Source organism: Heliangelus exortis, chromosome Z (genome assembly GCF_036169615.1).
Source record: "Heliangelus exortis chromosome Z, bHelExo1.hap1, whole genome shotgun sequence".
In the NCBI taxonomy this organism is placed as follows: domain Eukaryota; kingdom Metazoa; phylum Chordata; class Aves; order Apodiformes; family Trochilidae; genus Heliangelus; species Heliangelus exortis.
This window is the reverse complement of record NC_092454.1, coordinates 68,081,575-68,105,366: the sequence shown is the minus strand read 5'-3', so window position 1 is coordinate 68,105,366 and position 23,792 is coordinate 68,081,575. Positions and strand designations below refer to the sequence as shown.

Sequence of the window (23,792 nt, the reverse complement as noted above, 5' to 3'; positions counted from 1 at the left end):
AAGCCAAATGTGATCTCAAAATGGAAAAGATAGAATTCTTATTTAGAATTCTAGAGAGTTTTTATTCTAGCATCTTTATAATTTCTTCTGTAAATGGCTTTTCTGAAACTATAAGTGAAATTAATATGAAATTCCTTATTTTAGGGTACAGCACTTTGATGGAAAAGGCACTCAACTTCTAATTGGTAATTTGAATATATTAGTATTCTAGTCTAAATTAAAATACATTGAATTTGTTTACTTTTACCTTCTCAGTGCATCTGTTTTAAATAATACTTTTTTTTTCTTTTTTAGAACTTTGCACAGTTTTTTTTAGGAACTCTGACTAAATAGCTTTCCTTTAGAGACTCTTAATAAAAAAGGTCACTTTTGATGGAAAGAGAACTACCCCAGAAAATTCAGGATACAACTTTCCCTGTATAGTTTAGAATTTTAAGGTCAACCAAGTCCGGTTAGAGCCACAAGAAAGTATTTCTTATCATGCCTTTTCCCACAGTAGAAATCAGAGTGTTTAATTAGGGACAAATAGATTGGGCACCCCATGAAACATGTGGAAATGTCCAGTGCCTGCAAGGTGTGTGCAGAGCCAGCAGTGGGTGATGGCCATGCTCATCCAGAGAACATGGAGCACAAGAGTCTTCTTTTAAATATTGCCCATACACAACACTTACCAAAACCACATCTGAGGACTAAATAGTGTATTACTGATGTATTCTTGCATATGATGTTTACATTAAGATAGTTTAAAATCAGTGGGGTAAGACAAGAACTGGGCAGCTCAATAATCAGGATGTTTGTTTGACAGAATCCAAATTCTAGTTTTTCTGTTCAAGAAGCCATGCTGGTTCTTTATTTAGTGATTACTGAGAATATTTGTTGGGGGTTGTTTGTTTGTTTGTTTGTTTGAAGTCTAAATATATTAGAATATTGTTTCTGGAAGGGGAAGAATGTCTGTTTTTATTTATAACGTAATTTGATTTTTTACACAAGTGTCTCCCATCCCACCTGTGGTTTAAATCCTATCTCTTGTTCTCAGAACCACATTCTGGGGACTTGCAGTCCATAATACTGACATGGTCAGTTGTGTGCCTGTGAATCTCACAAACCTAATGACAACTACAGAAAAAATATGCAGATCATAGAGACTTTCTAAGTTCTATCATTATTATCCACATGCAGGAATCAATAAAGTATTGGGTTCTTTTCTCTGAGGAAGGCAAGGAAAAAAAAATTAGCTGCTCTGACATCAAGAACTTCCAAACAGCAAGTATACACCAGGTGATAGCTATTTGCTAGTAAAATGTTAAAACACAAAATACACAGAGGTCTTGCAGAACATTCATTCAAACATCTGTTAGTAAGAGCTCTAAGCAAACTACCATCTGTCAAACCATTCATTTAGTCAAAGCTCATTTCCTCATTCATGAGTACTGTTGTATCAGCTTCCAAAAATACCTGTAATCATAGATTAAATATTTAATATTATTTAATACAGATCTCAGTATAATGTGGCCAAGTGGACCTTATGAAATGAAATCTCAGGCTCATCAGGTAAGGTGAGGGAAGGATACAGGAAGATTTAATCTCCTAAATTAAATGCTGAAGAAACTATGAAAGGTCTGCCTTTTTATGTCATAATCCAGAATTTGACTTACTATCACAGGACAATTTCTTTAGGGGACATTGACTAGTGTCAGTAAGTACTGAAAGTCCCAGAAGCAGAGAATAGAAACTAATAACAAAAGCTCACTTGAATTATATAGGAACTACCCCACACAGGACCTTTGAACTGCAGGTATTAGAAGAGATGTTGAGATGGTCAAAATCTGCCATAAGTTCACTGGCTTCAGTATCTCAGTGTCAATGTATGCCAGCTATAGATCTCCTTCAACATCTATGCATTTAGCTTGCAGGCTAAAAGTGTAATTTATATACTCAAAATAGACAAGAAAATGAAAGGACTGGGAGTCTGTTTCTCTGTGTAATTACCCAGATACTCCCCTATGTCCCATAACTTAGTATCTATTTGATGTCATCTTATACACCCACACAAATTTGAACAACCTTTGATTGAGGTTTCAGGTGCACAAAGCAGTCACTTCGGAGTTAGCATCCCTGTGGCAACAGAAACTTATTGATGTTATAATCACTATCCATAACATGCTATGTCAGCCTGCATGCCACCTTCCCTAACTTACTCCAGGTAAGATGTCAGAACAAATGAAGTAACAGTACTTTTAAATGTGTTGTTGCATGCAACTGTAAGACCATCTATTCTGACTTAATAGTTCCTCACACTTAATTGTCCTGACATTAAAAATCATGAAACCAGCAAGTGGTGGCACACTGAAATGAAGAAATGTGGGCCTGGCTTCTTGCATCAATAATATGTTTCATGTGGAGGTGCCTCAGCACCTGTGTGTAATTTACTCCTGTAGGAAGAACAGTGCCTAAATGCATAAAATCATAGAATTGTAGAATCATTGAATGGTTCAGCCTGGGATGGACCTTAAAGATTATTTAGTTCAAACCTCTGTGACACCTTCCACTAGCCCAAATTTCTCAATTTTGCCACTAAGTTTGCTGTATGTGAAGCCATGCTCACCAACCACCTCCACACTTCCCCTGTGCCTTAGCAGAGCCTCCAGAGGATCTGTGTTCTTGCTGGGCACAGAGGTGAGATGAACTGGCCTGTAGCTCCTGAAGTCTTCCTTTTTTTCATTTTTTCCTATTCCAGCAAGTGAGAATTTCATCAGACTGCCATTACTTCTCAGATATGATAGAAAGCATCTTACTGTCTTCGTGATGGATACTACAGTAGTGTGTGATAGTTAAACAAGTTACATATGTTCTTATCACTCAGTTTTAAAAACAGCAAAGCAAACAATCCTCACTTTTAGTTACACTCCTACTAGGACTGATCTCAAGATCAGTCTTGAAACTTGTTGTTACAAGTTATCTCATTGAAGCTGATGTTCAGAAAATAAGGTTCAAGAAAAAGTGAAATGAATTTTTTTTTGTTTTTTTTTTTTCCCATTGTACAGGGTCATGTAAATACTTACCTCTGTGTTGATGGCCCTGGAGCAGTACATGTATGCTGAATTGATATGGGTGTAGTTCTAAATGTGTGCTTCATATGTGTACACTTATCAGAAGTGCAGAGCAATCTGCAGGGTGAAAACAGAGGCAAAATCTTGGTACAGGTGTAGCTGTAGAGAAGCAAGATAGTCCATGACTGCATCTCTGTATTTCTCTGCAATTTTACAGAGAGTGGGGGAAAATTAATTTTTTATATAGGCTGTTGGAAGTCTAGGAAGTAAACAGCACTATAATAGTATGGCAGAAAACAAGGGCTAAAGTAAACTCATACTCCTTGACCTCCCTGGATATGGTGGTGTGTTCTTGTCATATCAAATTTCAGTGGTACCTCAATTCTGTGGACTGAAAAATAGGTTTTCATTTCCCACTTGCACTTTTAAACTTCTTATTCCATCAGTCATCAAGATAAAGAGACCTAGTTCGGGTCTGGAGTTTTTCAGTGAGACTTTTCATCTCTTGAGGCTTTTTCTTTGTCTATTACAGAATCAAGCAACTTTTAATGTTTTTAATCTAATCTGCCACCTATCAGCTTTTGGAAAATGAAAAAGTATTTTAAGGATAAATGCAGAGATAATTAAAATGACTGAACAGTCTCAATGAAGGGTAACATTTTGTGTTTGTATATCAGCACTTTCTTCTATTGATTCATTTCAAGAGATAGTGAAAAATATGTTTTGAGTGTGTTTGCTATGATTCAACCAATATTCAGCTAATTTCTTAAGGCTCTGGAGGAATTAATCATTGGAGCCACCTTTTCATTTTCTGTAACAGCATCTGCAGGTGGAGAAATCATTTGAATGAAATGATATTTTCAGCAGTCACAAAGCCATCTGTCAGCTATGTGCTTACTAATCTGCCTCTTTATTCCATTTGTGGCCATCTAAAAGCCTTGGCCTCTCTCCCTACACACCCAATCTCATAGCAACTAACAGATTATTCTCAAAGATAACAATATGTGGGCAGGATTGCTTTCACATATTCGTGTTTTCCCATTTGTCTTTCTCCTATAAATTTTGTCATTAATATCAACACATTCTAACAGTTTCCCTAATTACCAAATCAGTCAGGAGTCTTAGTTACAGCTTGAACTTCCATATGATTTAGTTTCTCCATGGGAAGAGCAAAAGGCTGGCATGGCTAGCATGGTAGGTAACATAAAACCAGCTGTGGCTGATAGGCTTATTTGAAAATAAAATTTTCAGTAGGTATACATGACTAGGAGAACCTTGACTTAGGAAGAAAGTTAGTAAAGATGTGTATTTTATTGTGTGGTTCATTACTGATCTGCATTTTCTTACTGATAGAGGAAGAGTAGCTAAAGTGTGATAGGATGAGAAATGGGTACTGACAAGGAGCCCACAATCACACATCTTCTGAGTTGCTTGTTCCTCATGGACTCCTTGCAAAAAATCCAGACCTGGTTTGAATTGTGGGATTTGCAGCACCTCCCAAGGTTGACATAGCCAAGAATACAAGTCTATCCATTCCAAAGCCCTCCATGATCATGTCCTGGAGGACATGGTTTTACCACTCAGTAAAATCCTCCCCTTCCTTTGCAGTTGTTATTATTTCTGTAGATAAGCTGCATAAAAAGAAAAATAAAGTAGTGAGCTATGGTTAAGTGCTCCCTGCTCAGGTTATTTGTGCTCCATTTGATAACACTTATCACTTACTGGGTTTACTCTGGGTGGAGGAACCAAGTAGCTTTAGTTTCCCCCATGTGCTAAAGATCAGCTGGGAATGTTCAATGCTTGCAAAATTCCAGTAGGGATCTCAGTGCCAGGAAAATTTAAAGTCCTGAATTTTTTCTGCTATTTCACTTTTTGCTTTTGCTTCCATCTTTTAATGCATGGGTATAATTCCATTTTCAGCTTTAATATTCAAAGTTAATGAATGTAATTTCTTCATCTCGTGAACAGACTTGTCATTTTCTAGCATTTTTCCTTCTTATTTGATATTTCTTTCCTGAAAAGATCCATAGGACCTAGATAAAGCCAACTGAAGTCACAATAGGAATTCATCCCAGTTGTCTTAGTTGGGCTTCCGGGCGGGTTATAGTGGTTACCAGAGATTTAATTAGAGTGCATCTGCCAAAGAACCTTAGAAATAAATGGGAGAATGAAGTACAAAGTACCTCTGATTTGCAAAAAGCATGTTAAGAATTTTCTCAGAATATATTTTCATGGTGATTTTACAATCATGCCTTTTGTCTTTTTTTTTTCAAAGAAGATGAATTTTATATAGAATTAAAAGAAACATGGATGTTTGTTTTCTGTAACCTGAGTCTATCATCCCATCTTCCACCCCCTATGAGATATTGGTAACATAATCATAGAATCTGCCTAATTGGAAGGGACCCATCAGGACCACCAAGTCCAACTCCTGTCCCTGTGTAAGGCACCCCAAGATTCACACCACGTGCCTGAGAGCATCATCCAAACACTTGTTTTGAACTCAGGCAGTCTTGGTGCTATGACAACATCCCTGGGGAGCCTGTCCCACTGCTCAGCCACCCTCTGTGTGAAAAACTTTTTCCTAATACCCAACCCAAACTTCCCCCAGCACATCTTCCTACCATTCCCTTGGCTCCTATTGTAAGTCAGCAGAGAGAAGAGGTCAGAGTCTGCTCCTCCTCCCTCCCCAGTGAGGAAGCAGTGAGCTGCCATGAGATCTCCCCTCAGCCTCTTCTTCTTTGGGCTGAACAGACCCAGTGTTGTCTTCTTCAGCCACTCCTCATATACCTTTCCCTCTAAACCCTTCACCAACCTCATAGCCCTCCTCTGGACACTCTCCAGTAGCTCTATGTCCTTTTTGTACTGTGACACCAAAAATGCAGCAGTGCAGAGTAAAGTGAGACAATCCCCTCCCTTGTCCCTCAGTTGTCCCTCCTGGCTGCCAGGGCACACTACTGGCTCATGTTCAACTTGCTGTCAGCCAGAAACATCCCTTTCTGCAGGGCTGCTCTCCAGCCTCTCACTCCTCAGGGTGTATGAATATCCACAGCTACTGTGTCCCAGGTGCAAGATCCAGCATTTGTCCTTGTTAAACTTCATACCACTGGCAATTGCCCAGGACTGTAATCTGGATAGATCCCTCTGCAGAGCCCCTCTGACTCAGTCAAATCTATTTAACAAGTGGACATATATATAGACATTTTCTCTGACATTTTTGTTTATGGATTCTTTGACTCATAGTCAGAAGTATTCTAGATATTTTGAGGAAGTTCTTTCTGGTAGGCATTATCATGGCACTAAATCCAGTTGGATTAATAATATCAGGCCTTAGATCTAGTTGGCAAATGATCACAAGTGGTGTTCCTCAGAGCTCAGTGCTGGGACCACTCCTGTTTAGTACCTTTATCGATTATTTGAATGAGGGAATAGAGTGCACCCTCAGAAAACTTGCAGATGACACTAAGTGGTGTGGGAGTGCTGATCTGCCTGAGGGCAGAGAGGGTCTGCAGAGGGATCTAGACAGGTTTGATCAATGGGACAAGGCTAATTTTGTAAGTTTCAATAAGGCCAAATATTGGGTCTCGCCCTTTGGCTGCAACAAGCCCAACCAGTGATACAGGCTTAGGGAGGAGTGGCTGGAGAGCTGCTCAGCAGAGAGGGACCTGGGGGTGTTGATTGGGACCTGGCTGAAGATAATGTGGCAGTGTGGTCAGGTGGCCAAGAAGGCCAACACCATCCTGGCCTGCATCAGGAACAGTATGACCAGCAGGACCAGGGAGGTAATCCTGCCCCTATACTCAGCCTTAGTGAGGCTGCACTTGAGTGCTGTGTGCAGTTTTGGGCTCTGGAGTATAAGAAGGACATTGAGGCTGGAGAACAGGTCCTATGAGGACAGGCTGAGGGAAATGGGTCTATTCAGCTTGTAGAAGAGGAGGCTGAGGAGAGACCTTATTGATGTCTACAACTACCTCAAAGGAGTCTGTAGTGAGACAGATGTTGCCCTCTTCTCCCTGGTGACCAATGACAGGACAAGAGGAAATGGGGTCAAGCTCCACCAAAAGAGGTTCAGGTTGGGTATCAGAAGAAATTTCTTCAGAGAAAGAGTCATGAGGCATTGGAACAGGCTGCCCAGGGTGCTGGTGGAGGCACATTTCCTCAGGGTGTTCAAAAGATGGGTAAATGAGGTGCTACAGGGGATGGTTTAGTGGCTCAGAGTCTGTAGGGTGGATGGTTATGCTTGATCATCTTAGAGGTCTTTTCCAATCCTGATGATTCTATTTTTCTATGATCATGACAAAGACAGGAATATTCCCAAGTTCAAGGTATATGAAGGCATGAATAACAGCAGTGAACAATCTCAGTGTTCCTTAACTAATCTTAAATTGCAGGTAATTAATACCCATTTGATCAATACTTTGTAAATTAGTTGGAATTTTGCAGGGCTACAAAACTCTGAACAATGATAGGTTGATTAGGGGCCTCTTGAGGCAACAGTCCAAACATACTGGAATTTGAATAATTCATATCTAACTGTGTTCATAACGACCAACTTTGTGACTAAAATAATGACTTAATAAGAACAAGAAACAGACCAAAGAAGTTTTCATACTGTCTAATCATGTAAACCTCTAAGGCATTCTCAACAAAAGCCAAATAAAATGAGTGCTTTTTGGCAATATTCGTACCATATGCTCCTCCATATTAGCACTACATGGGCCAAACAATTGGTTTATTAATGTTTTCCATACAAGTAGGGTTTAAAATATGGTCTGATATGGAAGGGGGGGACCTACAGAAGGTCTAGGGAAGGATTTTTACAAGGGGGAGTGATGGGACATGGGGGAACAAGTGAAAGAGAGTAGATTTAGGTTAGACATTGGGAAGAAATACTTTACTGTGAGGGTGGTGAGACTCTGGTCCAGGTTGCTCCAGAGCAGCTATGGCTGCTCCATCCCTGGAAATGATCAAAGCCAGGCTGGATGGGACATGGAGCAACCTGGTCTAATGGGAGCTGTTCCTGCCCATGGCAAGGAGGTTCAAACTAGATGACCTCTAAGATGCCTTGCAAACCAAACCATTCTATGATCTTTTCAAAGAAAAAGTGAAATTAGTGAGAAGAAATTGAATTAGTGAGCTGATTTTATTCTCTGATTCAGTTTGCCAAACTTTTATAAAAATAGTATAACTGAAGATGGCAAAGGTGATGATTTGCTTTTAGATGGTTGGCTGGATCTAAGCTATAAGTGAATACAGGGAAGACCTGAGGGATACTTGTTTTTACCTTAAAGTATGACAGACTGGCAAAGCACTCTGGAAACATCAGTATCAGGAGGCTGAGTTTGCAGAGGATTTAACAGAAAAGTTGGCTTGGCTGGGTCTGCATCCATACAAGTGAAACAAAAAAGTTCTGGGATCAGAAAGAGCTGAGTATTTAACTGTTTTATTTGCAAGGTAATATGACACAATCATGTTAGGAATTATTATATGTAAAGTGAACTAAAACAAATGACCATGTTAGTTCTCCTAGATCACCAGGGTTGTAAGATAAAACATGTTGTCTTTTCCTCATGTAATAAATACCTTCCAGAATGGCAGCAACAGCTGGCCTGTTATTGTGAATAAATCACTGTGTTACCTAATCTGGATGCTAGTTAAAACACATTCCATACTGCTGTGCTGACTGCACTAATGCCCTCAACTAAATCTGGAGCATCTTTGCTGACAGTGCTGATTAGGAGAGAAACAAAAAGCCACAGATGGGCTAGAAAGACATATGAGCACCTTATATTGAGGTGCCAGGGATGCTTTGCAACAGGGAAGATAATAGTAATTGACCTGCTCCAACCTTCCTGAACCTCATCACATGCCAGGTCCTGCTCTACAGCCCCTTGCCCTTGAGGTAACAGCAGGGTGAAACAGTGATGTTCAGTTGTGTTCAGAGCATGAGACTTGAAGATGGGAAAGGAAACATGGGAGGGATCTTTCAGGCTCACTTAAATTTCCTAGTATTGAGGGAATCATGTCAGGTTACTCCTTTCCTGAATTTATTGCAAACATTTCGTCTGGCAAGTGTCCCTATTTTTCATCAGAAAATGTCACTGTGGGTGCTTTCTATCTAGCTTTATCAGAATTATGACTTTTAAAAAAAGACAAAAAAATTAAATTTCAGTCCTTTAAAAACTGATGAAATCAGCAGGGAAGGCTTGCTGTAATAAATCTTTGAATGTCAGTATAACTTTGATCCCTTATTCAACCCTGGTTTTTTATGAGTAATAGCATTTGTGCCAGAAAAGATGGAGAATTTTTTATAGCAATTCTGCTTTATCTCATAGCTGAAACAGGTAAACACCATAGTCTTCCATGAACTGTATTTCTGTTTATGAATGAAGGCTCATGTTAAACTACATTTACAGTCTTAAGGACTGTTTTGGGAAGACTTTAATCTGAGGATTTCTTGGAAGCTTGCACTGAAGATAAACTTCATACAAACTTGTTCTCTATGAAATATTTGTGGTGTTTTTGCTAATACCTATTCCAAATAGAAAAGGAGGGGAATATTTTTATGTATTCTGGAGGGAAGCCACTAGGTTGTTCAGGCAGGACTTGCCTTTGGTAAAGCCATGCTGGCTATCTCAAATCACTTCCCTGTCCTCCATGTGCCTTATCTGAACTTTTGATCTTTTCCATGATATTCCTAGGCATGGAGGTGAGGCTGATAGGTCCGTAGTTTTCAGGGTCCTCCTTTCTACCCTTTTTAAAATTGGTGTAATATGTCCTTTTTCCTGTCACTGGGGACTTCACCTGACTGCCATGACTTTTCAAATATCACAGAGAGTGGCTCAGTGACTAAATCAGATACTTCCCTCACAACTCTGGGATATATTTCATCAGGTCCCATGGTCTTATGTATACTCAAGTTCCTCAGGTGACTACTTCACTACCATTGGGAAGGACTTTGTCCCACATCACACGTTCTCATAGTTCACCAACTTGCCAGATGCAAAGAGAGAGCTCAACAGGAAGACCAGGTCAAAAAAGCTGTTGGGAACCTCAGCATTTTCCTCATCTGTTGTTACTAGATTGCTGTTCTTTCTCATCAGGTATGACACACTTTCTTTCACCTTCCTTTTCTGGCTGACAAACCTCCAGAAGCCTTTCTTGTTCTTTACATCCCTTGCCAAATTCTTCTCTGTCTCCACCTTTGCCTTTCTGACCTCATCCCTATACAACCGGGCAGTGTCCCTATATTCTTCCCAAAATATTCTTCCCCAGCTTGAGCTGCCTGTGCAGTTCCTTCTTGCCTTTTAGTTTGGTCATCAGGTCTTGACTGAACCATGGTGGTCTCCTCCCTTCCTTGCTTGGCTTCTTACACCTGGGAATGGAGAGCTCTTGTGCTCTTTGGAAAGTATCCTTAAAGATCTGCCATCTCTGTTCCGCTGCCTTGTCCATGAGGACCATTCCTAGGGCGACCTTCAGACTAAGTCCTTGAAGAGCTGGAAGTCTGCTTTCCTAAAATTCAGAGTTCTGACTGTGATCCTCAACAGGCTTATTTTCCTTAAGACTGTGAGCTCCACCAGCGTATGTTCACTGCAGCCTTGGCTGCCTCCAATCTTGACATCACTGGTGATGTTGCACTGGTGACCATCAGGCTCTACAATTACCTGTAGATATTAAACAGCACCTCACCCAAAATAAAACACTTGATGTCATGAGGATGTAAGGCAACGGGCAGCTTCGGATCTGCTTGTTACCCTGAGAACCAAATCCCTGATGCAGTTTGGTTGAACTGGGTCCCATAGAAGCTGATGAACTCAGGAGCCCTCTCAGAGCTATGGACAGGGTCTACATAAAGCCTTAATCAGATACTCTCCAAATAACTTTAAACTTAAGTAGGGCTGTTGGAACTGATCCATCCCTTTTTTTCTGTCTAAGTAGTTTCTTCACATTTCTACACAAGTAGCTTCTTACCAGGTATTTATCATGCATTGATACTTAAATTACTGGGGTAAATCCCTAAAAATACTATTGATCTTCTATCATCCTTGATTTTTTCCAGTGAATCTGGGTAATTACAAGCAGTCCCTTATAACTGAATAAGCTATTACCATTTTTTTTAAAAGATGTCTTAAATTCTTGCACCTAACTTAATGACTTTGACCTGTTTGTTTTTAAACACATCTGCTCATGTAATTAGAACATATAAAATTCTGTTCTAGATGTGAATCCACAAAGCAGAGCTTCTTAAGCTGTTTATCTTCACAATTGCTGCAGAAAAATACTTTTGAACACTCTTTTAGTGCTGAGAGATAGTTCACATTTCACACTGGGAACTTTGCTTTCTACTGAAGTACATTAAGTAAGAAAGATTTCCCATTCCCTTCGTTGTAATCATTGCACTGTTGCAATATTTTGACTTTTGTTAAGCTCTGCTTTGAAAAATTTAAAACACATAAAAGAACCTAGACACAATGGGCCAATTAATTCCTGGTGTATCCATATGAGCCGAAAGGAGCTACAGATAGCATGACATTAGCCCCATGGGGATTTTGTAAGAAAGCTGCAGGATCTGAAAGCAGTTTTTCTCCCTTTTTATTGGCCTTTTCCCCCAAATATTGACAGAATATGTAGACCTAATTGCAAAACACAGTATCCTGTTTTTATTTCCTGTGTTATATCAAGCTAAATACTGCTTAAATCCACAGCTCAGTTTGTGACTCAGAGCATGGTGGTTAAGAAGCACTCTAAAAGGAAAGATTCTATCTGTTAAAATAGAGAAGTAAATAAAATTGTATAGCTTATACAGAAATACAGATAAGGGTATAGACCAGACTTGTAAATCACAGAACAAAGGCAGGTTTCTCACCTCCTGAAACCCAAGGAACACAGGCTGGCCAGTGTGAATATTAAATGAGTAATTAAAAATTAAATTGGTTTTATTTAATTTTTATTATTAGCTGACCAAATCTTCCCTCCGTTCAGAATTAATTTTTTTCAAGACTGAATTTCTACCATAGTACTAAACACTTGGGGAGATTAGTTTTGGGTGGTTTCTCTGGTCACTATTTTTGTTTCTTGAGGTGAGAGGTTGATTTGTTGTGCATTAGAGATGAACAGTGGGGCATGGAAAGAAGACAGTATGAGAATATAGTATCCCATGGTTAAATCCTGGTTTCATTAGAAATCAGTCATTCTAATGAAACAAGGGGAAAAAATTCCCTCCTGATTACTATCTGGAAAAACAGAAAAATTGTGAAAGAAGCTAAAGAAATATTAGTTATTTCTAAAACTGGATCAAAGAAAAATTATTTCTTGTTGTACTGTATCTTCCTTTTCCCAGACAATGAAATGTGAAGATAACTAGCCAGGCTATGCAAAAAGCAAATAGCTAATGGTTAGTTTCTGTTTGACTGTCCTTTCTAACTTGTTTTTGGAGATGGTGTTCACTTTTTTATTAACAACTATGTAAATCTGTAAACAACTGTTCTACTTGCTCGTTTATTAATATTTTGAAAGTCTGTAGAGAGAGTTACATCTACATAAGAGATTTCCACAAACCTTTTGTCTGACTGGTTACTATTCTATGTTAACTAAATTTAAAATGTAGTTAGAGGGCCGACAGTAGTCCCTGGATGCTTTTACAATGGAAGTGTGTTTTGGTTTTTTTTTCCTCTGGGGAACCTGAAATGGCAGGAAAAAATATATTTCCCAGGACTGTAAAATCACCAGAATCTCTTCTAGTTTATACCTGTGTAAATTCCTGGCCTAAGTCCATTCTCTCCATTGCAATCCCAAACATTCTGGAATTTTCGTTGTATATGTGAGAAAAATCCTGTAAAATAATGTGTTCTTTTATATTCTTCTCTCTCCATATGCCTACACCTCTAAAATGACAATTTGCATTCTAGAAGTGTGTGAGTGCTTACTAATTACTTACAGAGGGAAATATGGTAAAACTATACTGAAATTTTGTTTGCCTGAAGAAGAAAAATATTAGAATCCCAACTATTTGAGATAAGTAGCAGAGAAATACCTAGACACTATGAAAAAACGAATTAAAAAAACACAAAAAACCTAAAAAACCACAAATAATTCCCCAACCAACCAATCAAAAATCCAACAGTAAAATTCCTTCTACACTTTCCCATGGTAAGATACTGAAATCCAGACGTTTGATCACTTTACAGCCTCAGTGTGAGAAAATCTTGAGACCATACTTGAGACTAAAGGGATTAAAGTGTTTGGTCAGAAGAAATCTGATCTGACTCTGTCTCCTTGTATTCTTCTAGTGGGGCTGCTATACCAAACAGTAGGGAGTGCACTTGCTCAGCTCCACTAACTGGGGAGCAGAGATAAGTTTCATTTGGAAGTAGCCAGTTCTCATCTAGTTTAATGTGTTATTTACGTTGTTCCAGTTGTTTGCTCTCTATTGTTTCCATTCATCTCTTTTACCACACATCTGCCTGCAACTTCATGCAGTTATCACAGTATGACAGCACTTTGTTAAGCTTCATTTAGTGCAAAAGCTACACACGTCAGCTGCCTACCAGCAAGAGGGTGGGAGGGCACTTGTTTCATGGTTGACTTCATTGGAGGGTTGAGGCTAATGATGCTGGCTTTGTTGGATTTGAATATTGCTCTGAATTTTGTGAGAACAGAGTTGCCTATCTCCTACTGTAGATTAATAAAGACAGCAAAATTAAGGTTGTCTGAATTTTGTTGAACTCTCCATGCATGTTCTTTCATACTTCAAGGTACTGTGGTCAACTCAAACAACAACAAACTCAACATAGGGAATGTTCATACACATGATATTTTTGTATTGAGCGTTTCAACCTTGATATTTGGGTATATGAATTTGCATTTAGAAATGCAAATAAAGGGAAGATCTTCTTGATAGCTTTACAGAACATCTGTGTATTTTTATTTTCACAAACAAATTTTTCTTGAATTTACCTCCAGCTCTCTTGTATGGGATAGCAAACTGGTTTCTAATACAAACAGAAGATTCAGCCTTTGCTAAATTATCAACATGTTGCATTTCTTTTTTAAGAAGGAAATATATATTAATATATACTTATATTAATATATATTTATATATTAATATATATTAATAATCCTGTATAACCTATATATCCTATATATTCTATATATTGATAATCCTGTATATCCTAGTAATGCAAAAAACAAAGCAAAACAAAACAAAAACCCTCACACCTATATGTCAATAATATGTCTTTATATGTGTGTGTGCATACACATGAAGACATACACATAGTATTTGGTTCAACTTTATTTCCATATATGTGTAAAATCAATGAAAGATAAAATGAATTAATGAAAATTTAAAGACAGAAGTTTAAATGCTACAGGTACATTTTATTTCCACTATCATTTAAAAATCCAGAATCAGAATCTAGAATCAGAGTTGTGTCCTTTAAATGCTTAGTGACAACATCCTGCTGTTTATTTCAGATAAACTTGCAGAAGAAGATGCGAGTCACTGGAGTTATAACCCAAGGTGCCAAGAGGATTGGAAGTCCAGAATATGTGAAATCTTACAAAATTGCATATAGTAATGATGGGAAGTCATGGGCAATGTACAAAGTAAAAGGCACAAATGAAGATATGGTGAGATTCAGTCATCTGTATGTTAATAAATCTTATGGTTTAGCTGCCTTCAGAGGTATGAAGTTTCTCTAGTAGATAAGCATAATTGCCTGACAGTATGGTATAGGCTGACTGGTTATTTTTCCCTGAAAAACACCCCATCATTTTCTGTCTGCTAAGAATTTCTTATACTTTAATTGATGGTGGTATAAATACGATGTCCCAAGGCTAGAATAATGCTGCTTATTACACTTAACTGATTTTCATTTTAATTAGTTTACAAGTAATTACTCATTACTCTGTTTTCAATTTAGTTTATTACATCAGCAGATTAGTGTTAACCCTTAAAAGCACAGCACCCACTCATCAATGCTAATCTCAGTACTGCACAAACAGTATCATCCAGTGGGAAGCATGTGTTTACAGTTTATAGATGCCACTTATTTTTTTACAGAGTTGTGTCTACCAAGTGGCAAAAATCCCTTTACTCTGTAAATTAATATGGAACTAAGGCACTCTGCAGACTTAGACATAGCTTCTCTATTAGGAAATTAAAATACTGTGTGGAGATATATATGAAGGAAGAAAACAACCCTATCTGGTTAAAGTGAGGAGTTACTATAAGAATGCTGATAGGTTTATTTCAGCTCCCTCTGCAATCAATGGAAGGCTTACAGTGCACTTCAGTGGGAGCTGGATCATGTTATTGTAGTAAAGAAAAAAATATATGTCAATCAGCATAAATAAATGGAGGCTAAATTGAATTGGGACTATTTAATACACTAATGAGAAAAGAAGACATAATTTAGTTGCATTAGTAGCTTCAGTTTCTTGGAGTGACAAATTATAGGACTCAATTCACTGCAGGTGTCAAACATGCTGATGCAACACAATGGCAGTGTCTTTTGCTTAAAAACTTGGATTTTTGGATGTTGGGAGTTAGAAAAGGTAAAACAACATCTATTTAGGGAAAAGCATGCAGACAAATCTACAGGGAAGGTCAGAAGAAAAATACAAACATTTTTGAGATACAGAAAACAGAGCCTCCACTAATGGTCCTTGTATGTTTTTATGACTATGTCATTTTATCACAGATCTTTCGTGGAAATGTGGACAACAACACCCCATATGCTAATTCCTTCACCCCTCCAATTAAGTCACAGTACATACGGCTGTATCCTCAGGTTTGCAGAAGACACTGCACACTGAGAATGGAGCTCCTTGGGTGTGAACTGTCAGGTGGGTTTCCTGCAGTCATCGTATCTCAGTCATCATCATCATCTCCATCATCCATCAAGAACATTTTTGTTCCCAGGGTCTAACCTGAGGCAGTTTATTCCTGGTGAAATGCAGTTGGTAGGCCTGAGTTTATCCAGACAGTTATTCCTTTCTTTTTATGTAAATTATATAAGCAGCCACACTTACCTAAATGATGTGACAATAGTGGCTTGGAGTAGGATAATTATAGTAATAAGGTAATGTGGTGTCAACATAATAACACTTTATAAATCTTATTGTGCACATTGGCCTCCAATTACGGTCAACCTAGGAAAGGTCATTTATAGAGGTTTTAATAAGTACCAACAGCTATCAGTAACCACTATGTTATGTACCAAGCAGACCATGAGACAAGCAAGTTTCTAACTCACAGTTACACTCAGCACAGCCTAAACTGAGAGCTGAAAACAGTTTCTGAGAACTGGAGCAGTGCTGCACAGAAGCAGACTTCAGAGCTGGTTTGAGTCATTTCTCCTGGTTGCTGGGTGACCAAGTGGATGTGCTGTGTTACACCCTTAGAGGTACCAAGGTCCTTCAGCTGCCACTGAGGACCACTCAAGGTGCAATCAGATATATTTTGCTGGACTGCTTTACTCAGGACTTCAGTTTAGATTTGTTTTGTAGCTTTCTGAAAGAACCAGGGATTGTGTCTCACAGCAAAAAATAAATGAGCAAGTGTATCCAATATAAATCCTCTTAAGGTTTGCAGTAGCAGAAGCTATAGCTCATAAATGACCTCTAGCCACTCTTTGCAATGACCATGTTTCCTTACAAATTCAACAAAGCATGTAAATTTTTTATCTTTTTCAAGTGATCAACATTTTACCGGTGGGAGCGCTCCAATGAATTCATTTAAGAATGATTTTTATGTGGCTGCTTGCTTACTCTACAAACAATAGTCACTCAGTTCACGAATGATATATCAAAACAGCTGGAGTTAAATAATTCTCAGTCCTCTAGTGGCATCACAACTAGATTCAGGAATGAAAAGTTAATGCATTAATCTCACTGTAGCCCTTTTCCAATATAGATAGGCTTGAGAGTAAATAGAAATTTCTGTCTAGCTGCTTTAGTCTATTAGATTTTTTTTATTATTTTATTTTTTTTATGTCTTCCATTTCTGGAACCACAATTTAGAGTAAGTCCTTGCCAGAATGACCAGGAATTGTTTTGCTCAAGGAACTGTGAAAGGTAGTGAAGTGAATTCATTTCGCTGGTCTCCTAACAATTTCAAGGTCATAGTTTCTCAGCACTGAAGGCAGCCAAGGCTCAATAGAATAATTTTAATCTTACTGAAAGAAGAGCATAATTATACATAATGACAGACTAATTCACTTTAATTCCAGGTCTTAGACAGAAAAGCACTTTCAGAGGTCTGGCTTCTCTAACAAACATTGGTGGTGGAGAAGAGAGTCACTACTGAAGGAAACAAGATTGTCTTGCAGCACCTGATTATCATAAAAACTAATTATTCCTTAGGATAAACTTCAGCCAAAAGTCCAGTAAACCTCTTCTAGGTTCACAAATAGCTTTATTTACCAGCACCCATGGTCAGATCCTATTGAAAATCATGATCAATGCCTGTGGAATTAGCCGTCAGTAACTTAGGAATTAATTTTCATGGCCTTGTGTTCCTGGCTTACTTGTGTTTTGCATATCTCTGTCCTATAAATTCCTTCCCTTCAAATTAATGTTGGAGTAATCACAGCTACTGTTTATTAGAATGTCTTTATTCATTAAGCTGTTATTAATGTTAGTAGCATCTAGCTGCTCTGTCTCTTAAAACCAGGTAACTTTTCACACAATGGAGTCACTAATGCAATTCACTCACACACTCAAACATCTACATGCAGCTGTCTCTGCCAGTGCCAAACATTGCTGGTGCTCCTGTTTGTTGGTGGCTGTGCACCAATTCACTGACTTACTGGTACTTTGATTTTGCCAGTTATTGCAGAGGGATGCTGGTCCCCCTTTTTTTTTTTTTTATTTATTTATTTTTGCAGGTTTTCTGTGGTAACTCTTTCCTTATCCTAACAATACCTATGGGTTCTATTCATACAAACTCACATTAATTGTGACACTGTAATATTTGCATGTAATCCTATATTGTCCCCCCAGTTCATCTTCAGCACTGTATAATCTGGAAAGGAATCCTATATTCATTAATAGGAATAATTTTTTTTAAATCCTTAGATTTTCAGAAAAAAAAAATCACAGTATTAATCAAAGCAAAATCACCTTTGCCCTCAAACAATTGACCTGTGCTGCTTTTGCCAATACTGCATGAATTCTGCAGGACAAGATGTGTGTAGACCTTTGAATGCAGATCCATTTCTGGTTTTGCCTCCACTGCATTGGATATTTAATATTTCCTCTGAGGGTCTGAGCTTTCTTGAAAATAGTTGAGGGGCACGGTATAGGACACTGACTGAAGATTAAAATATTGTGCCCTCAGAAGAGTCAACAGCAAATTACTGTCATGTGCATTCTTTCAGTCTGCAGATGCTAATCCACAGTCATTATTTCACTGCTTCTGTTTAATTGAGTTAGACAAATAAGAAATAACTGCAAAATTATTCCCAGATAGGTTTAAAAATACAGAGTTATCTGGTATCAGTTGTCACAGATGGTGCTATCCAAATCATCTTGCTAACTTCAACAGTTTCTAAAAATGGCAAGGGACATCAAATCCTTTTGCAGAGACACTGCAAAGCAAATTTTAAGAAAATACAGTGCAGTGAAGATGTCCCAGGGAATCATGAAAACTATTATAAACACAATTCCATGAGGGATGTCTATCTACAGACACAAAGTTTTGCACTAGTTTGACCATTGTGTTCTTTTGTGCTCTAGGTTATAACTTGTCTGTCAAAATAGTCATTACCTTCTGTCATTCCAGCAGCATGCCACAGGTTCTGGGAAGTGACCAGGTCCGCTGTTGCTCTCTGTGACACAATTCTAAGGCATTGTTCTGCTGTCCATGTGTATCATATTCTTCTCTTCTTGTTCTCACTGCTATTCTCATTTCCTCCTGCTATGTTTAACAACTGTCTCCCTCCACCCTTGGGGGCAGTGGAGAAGGAAGGAGAGTGTAAAATCCCCTTATTGTGTGCATGCATGCACAAACACACAAGCAGACACATCTGCTGTTTCATAAATCAATAACAGTACTCAGAAAAAAATGAACTATTTTTGACGGATTGGACCAGCCCTGAAAAACAGTTTTGACAACCCATGCTTTTGTGTCAGGAACCTCCTTCAGATTTCTCAGATGAAATGCTCCTGCTGACAGCCCTCCTGATCTTGAAATGGTACTTCAGAACGGAATAATAAGTCCTCCTCAAGAGCAACAGATGAGTCTCTCTCATATGTGCTATCAATTGCTCCCTCCTACTCCAGGGAAAATTGTTATGTTGTTGTTTTGAACCATGTAGTTCATTCTACAGACAAGACCTTGCAATTTCCATTCGTGCACTGGGAATCAGCTCTGAAATGTTGGTTGGTTTTCAAAAATTAAAGGAACATCTTGGTATTTCAAATTTTAAATACAGTCATTACTATATTAAGGACGACATTATTATTATCTGCCTCTAAATATGCATTTGCTCCTGCTGTTGGACCCCCCACAATGACACTGGTTATTCCTTCCCGATTTCAATCCCTAATAATTCCACTTATTTCTGTGTATTAAACCTGCTGGAGAAATAAAAAAAGTAGAATCTGACCCAAAGATCATTGCTAATGATATCAGAGAAACTAAAAAATAATCATGTCTTTAAATCTAGGTAAACATACTGTGGAGAAAATGGAGTTTTAAGAAAAACAGAACCAGCTTTGATATCTAGCTCAAATAAAGTGGAAAAAAAAAAAAGAAATAATGATAATAATAAAGACTTTGAAGGTGCTTTAAATGGTCTCACAGTGCTTTTGGACTTATGAAGAGACACCAACTGAGTAGGGTCATGGTCCTAGGAAGAAAGACTTCACAATTCATATGTGTGCTTTAAGAAACACAGCTGGTAACTCAGCAAACAATTAAGTAATAGGAACCAGCTTATCACATGGGATGTTAGCATCAGGTAGAAAAGCTGTGTCTTCTCAGTGACACATAAAATCAAGATTCTGTGCATTCACAGTGGTGAAGCACTCCTTACAAAACCAGGTATGTTTGATCCTGGGTGCCCTCTCACTCAGCAAGCTAGGGTATGTTGAAATGTTATGTGCAATATAACTGTGTCAAGTCAGCTAGTGAGCTAACTAGGATCACTAAATTTTTGAAGTGAAAACTCCAGGACAGCTCCAGGTTTTTAACAGCTGGGGATGAAAGGAAATGAGAAAACTGCCTCTTTTTAAGCTCCAGCCTCCATCTTTCACATTTTCTTCAAACACCCATCAAACACTGCTCCACCCAACCAGACATCCTCCTTTCTTGACTCTCCCCAGCCTTCTTTCTCTCAGCCACTTTATGCACACCTTTTCTATTTTTTTTCCTTCATAAATTTATTCCAGGATAAAATACTTCTTTATCTTTTGATTCTTCCAAGGTACTGTTGAAATAAATTGCCTTGATTTGGCTATTTTCATTTGTTCGTTGGCACATTCCTCCAATAGTCTTGATTCAGCCTCTTCTCTGAGAATTGCTAGGTGTTTTTCCATAACAGAAAAATCTACACTTCTGACAGAGATAAGTAGATAGTATCACAGACCTTATTTTGCTGTTCCAGGTTGCTCTGAACCCCTGGGGATGAAGTCAGGACATATCCAGGACTACCAAATTACTGCCTCCAGTGTTTTCCGAACACTCAACATGGACATGTTCACCTGGGAGCCCAGGAAAGCCAGGCTGGACAAGCAAGGCAAAGTTAATGCCTGGACCTCTGGCCACAACGACCAGTCACAGTGGCTGCAAGTAAGTTTCACACACATTTCCCCAAACATTTATCTTATTTGTGTTTCAGGTGTGGTGAAGGTTGACTGGCTTAGGACTATACTCATATCCTTCAGCTTCAGCTTCTTTCTGAGTGTAAACATCCTAACTCTGCCACATGTAGATGATGCTGCTATGAAAGCCCACACAGATCTTCATGTCTTTGTTAACCAAGTTGCAGAAAGCTCCTGCTTAGGAAAACCTTCACCTCCACTATCCAGACTGTACAAGTTGCCCAGTTGACATGAATTAACCTTTGTTAATGAGCACAAATAGTAGTTGCATATTTTTTTTACTGCCTTCTCCTCCTCTGTCAAGAGAAACTTCTTTTTTCTCACATTCTATCCTTCAAAAGCCCCCTAGAAAAGCATATTTATTTCATCTTTGTACACACTGGCAAATCTGGCCAGTAAACTATCTTTGAAAAAATTAAATTATCTTTGTCTAATTAAGACTGCTCAAAATTACCTTCTGACATCACTCTGAAGCTAGCACAACTGATTCAGCACTTGAATTCATTATAAAGCTGTGCACAGGAGTTGTTTGCAGCCTGGAATGATTAATGGAAGTTGGTAGTATGCTAATGTGAAAGACTGCAATAAATCACTGGTATGGAAGCTTATTTGACCAGTCATTGACATATTTACATTTTTCTGAACTGTAGAAAATAGCACTGGCTTGAGTTAGCTGCCAGTTTGCAGTGCAGTTCTTTGTGCATAGCCTCAATAACATTAAACATGGCTACTAACCCCTTGCAATTCTTTCACATATAAATTATGACCTAGTAGCTTTTTTACCTACAGTTGCAAAGCAATTTAGCAATACGATTACTATCTTTTTTCCAAGTTTACATAGGTAATGAAAGGAAGGTGCAGTTGCTTTGTCTAACTTTGAAATAGCTGAAAGATTTTTGGAGCAGCTTGTTGAAACAGCGGTTAGATTCTTCTCTAGAGGAAATAGATTTTGTTGCTGTGGAGAAGAAGACGAAAATGTTTCTCCATCTAGAATTAAGTCAATTGTATCATATTTGGCCCCATCAGTGATACCAAGAAGCCAAGGGAGTGCAGAGACTCACAGAAATACTCTGTGGTGTTTTATTCCTGCTGTGGGTGACAGCCAATTTTTAATTATCTACAGATTGAAAGAGGATGCAGAGTTAATTCTTAACATTCTAAGATTTTGCATGCTGTTCTAAGTCTTGGTGTACTTGAACCTACCTGAACCTGCAAATTGGATCTGACAACTTGCATGGTCTCTGCAAGTCTTTGAAGTATCAGGCATAATATTTCTATATGGTCAAAGAAATACTCCTCTTTTATTTTGTTTGTCATATGGCTATGATATGAGCTCAGTAACAATTTACACTTTCCTGAAAGTTAGAACATATAGGATATTTTTTCAAAAGTGTATAATAACATTTCTTATTTGAAAAAAAAAAATTAAAAAAGCAAAACCGGTGGCGTTATAACCACTTTTATTTTCCAGTGCTTAAACTGGTTATTAACTTCCACTATAAGCTGATTGTCTTTAATTCAGTCTGTGAGTACACATGGGCTCTCATGCTTCAACACTAGGTAACAAATCTCTAATAAGGACATGCCTGTCTTTTAAATTAATCCATTGCTTGCTCTCTTTGCTGCTTTTTGTTTAAAATGCGGAGTCTTGTATTGTAACATTTTAACACACTGACTACAATTTTATCAACATCCTGCTTGCATATAGTTTGGTCAAAACATATTTGTAAGAAAAACAATGTGATAGGTAACTTGTTTGTATGCCCTTTCTTCGCAGGAATTATGTAATATAAGGAATGATCCCAGTAGTGATTCCGTTGTATCTTGAAATGGTCTTAAAATAAGACATAGATTTCTGTATTTTGCTAAAGTAGTTATCCAGACAATATGGCTTTTCACAGTTAGCTTCCCATGCCTTTTGCATTTTCTCCACATGCTTCTTTTGGTTTATCTTTTATCATTTTCACTAGAAAGCCTATATAATTCAGTAAAAGCCTACTTAATGCTTTTTAAAATTGTTGTGGTTTTGTTGTAGTATGTGGATTAGTTGAACAGATCTATTCAGACTTAGGGTTTTTCTGGAGGATCTATGGCCAAAAACCGTAGCTATCAGCTGTTCCTCTTTAAAAGCTTGTTTGTTAACACATATCTCAGAGCTCCTGCTGTGATAATGGTTGCTGAGGCAGGATGTTTGCATCAGGTGCATGAATGCTACTTGCTGCTTATGGGCAGTTCATGGCATTTTTGAATGAACCTTAGAGATAAATTTTTTCTCTGTCATGAGCTGGGGTTTTTTAACTCAGTTTTCTCTCAAGAAAGAAAGCACTGAAACTACTATTTTGATAAAAATGCAGCCATTAACAAGTATGGATTTTTGCTTTAAAGTGTTCTGGATTGCTACATCCATATCCTAGCTCCACAGGACATGAATATGAAGTATTATGTTGTTCTACACACAAACTGTGCATTCTGGTTTTCAAGAATACTCAACTTACTGGTTCTACCGTTGTTGAAAATCTGTTGTGATTTAGACTCTACTCACTTACAAACTCCAGTGTTCCCCTCACAACACTTCTTTACAGCAAAGACCATCATTAGTAATGGAAGAAATTATTTCTGTGATGTGGGGGAAAAGTTAAGGAGGATGAGCAAAATCATACGTTTCCATCTTAGTCTAATTCTGGGTCTGAATTTCCACAGGTGACTGTTAAAGGTCACTCCCCCCATTCCTTTAAAGATGATGCTGCAGAAGCCATGTCAGTTACCTGGCCTAATTAATAGCATAGGAACTTCCATTAACTTAGGTAACATGTCTTTTTAGTGTCTATGTACTCACAGCTGAAATATATGCAGCTTGGTGATCCTAAGCTATGTATCTATTCAGGTTTGGTACCAAAACTAACGCAAATAATC

At 38.1% G+C, this 23,792-nt stretch overlaps 1 protein-coding gene across 1 annotated transcript in view; it reads left to right on the top strand.

Moving 5' to 3' along the window:
* The window catches only part of EDIL3 (EGF like repeats and discoidin domains 3), a 227,626-nt gene that overhangs the window by 173,961 nt on the left and 29,873 nt on the right, over positions 1 to 23,792 (top strand). The window contains exons 7-9 of the mRNA XM_071730704.1: positions 14,526 to 14,681; positions 15,755 to 15,899; positions 20,663 to 20,847. Of these exons, the coding sequence (XP_071586805.1) occupies positions 14,526 to 14,681; positions 15,755 to 15,899; positions 20,663 to 20,847 (486 nt within the window). The remainder of the gene's footprint in view (positions 1 to 14,525; positions 14,682 to 15,754; positions 15,900 to 20,662; positions 20,848 to 23,792) is intronic.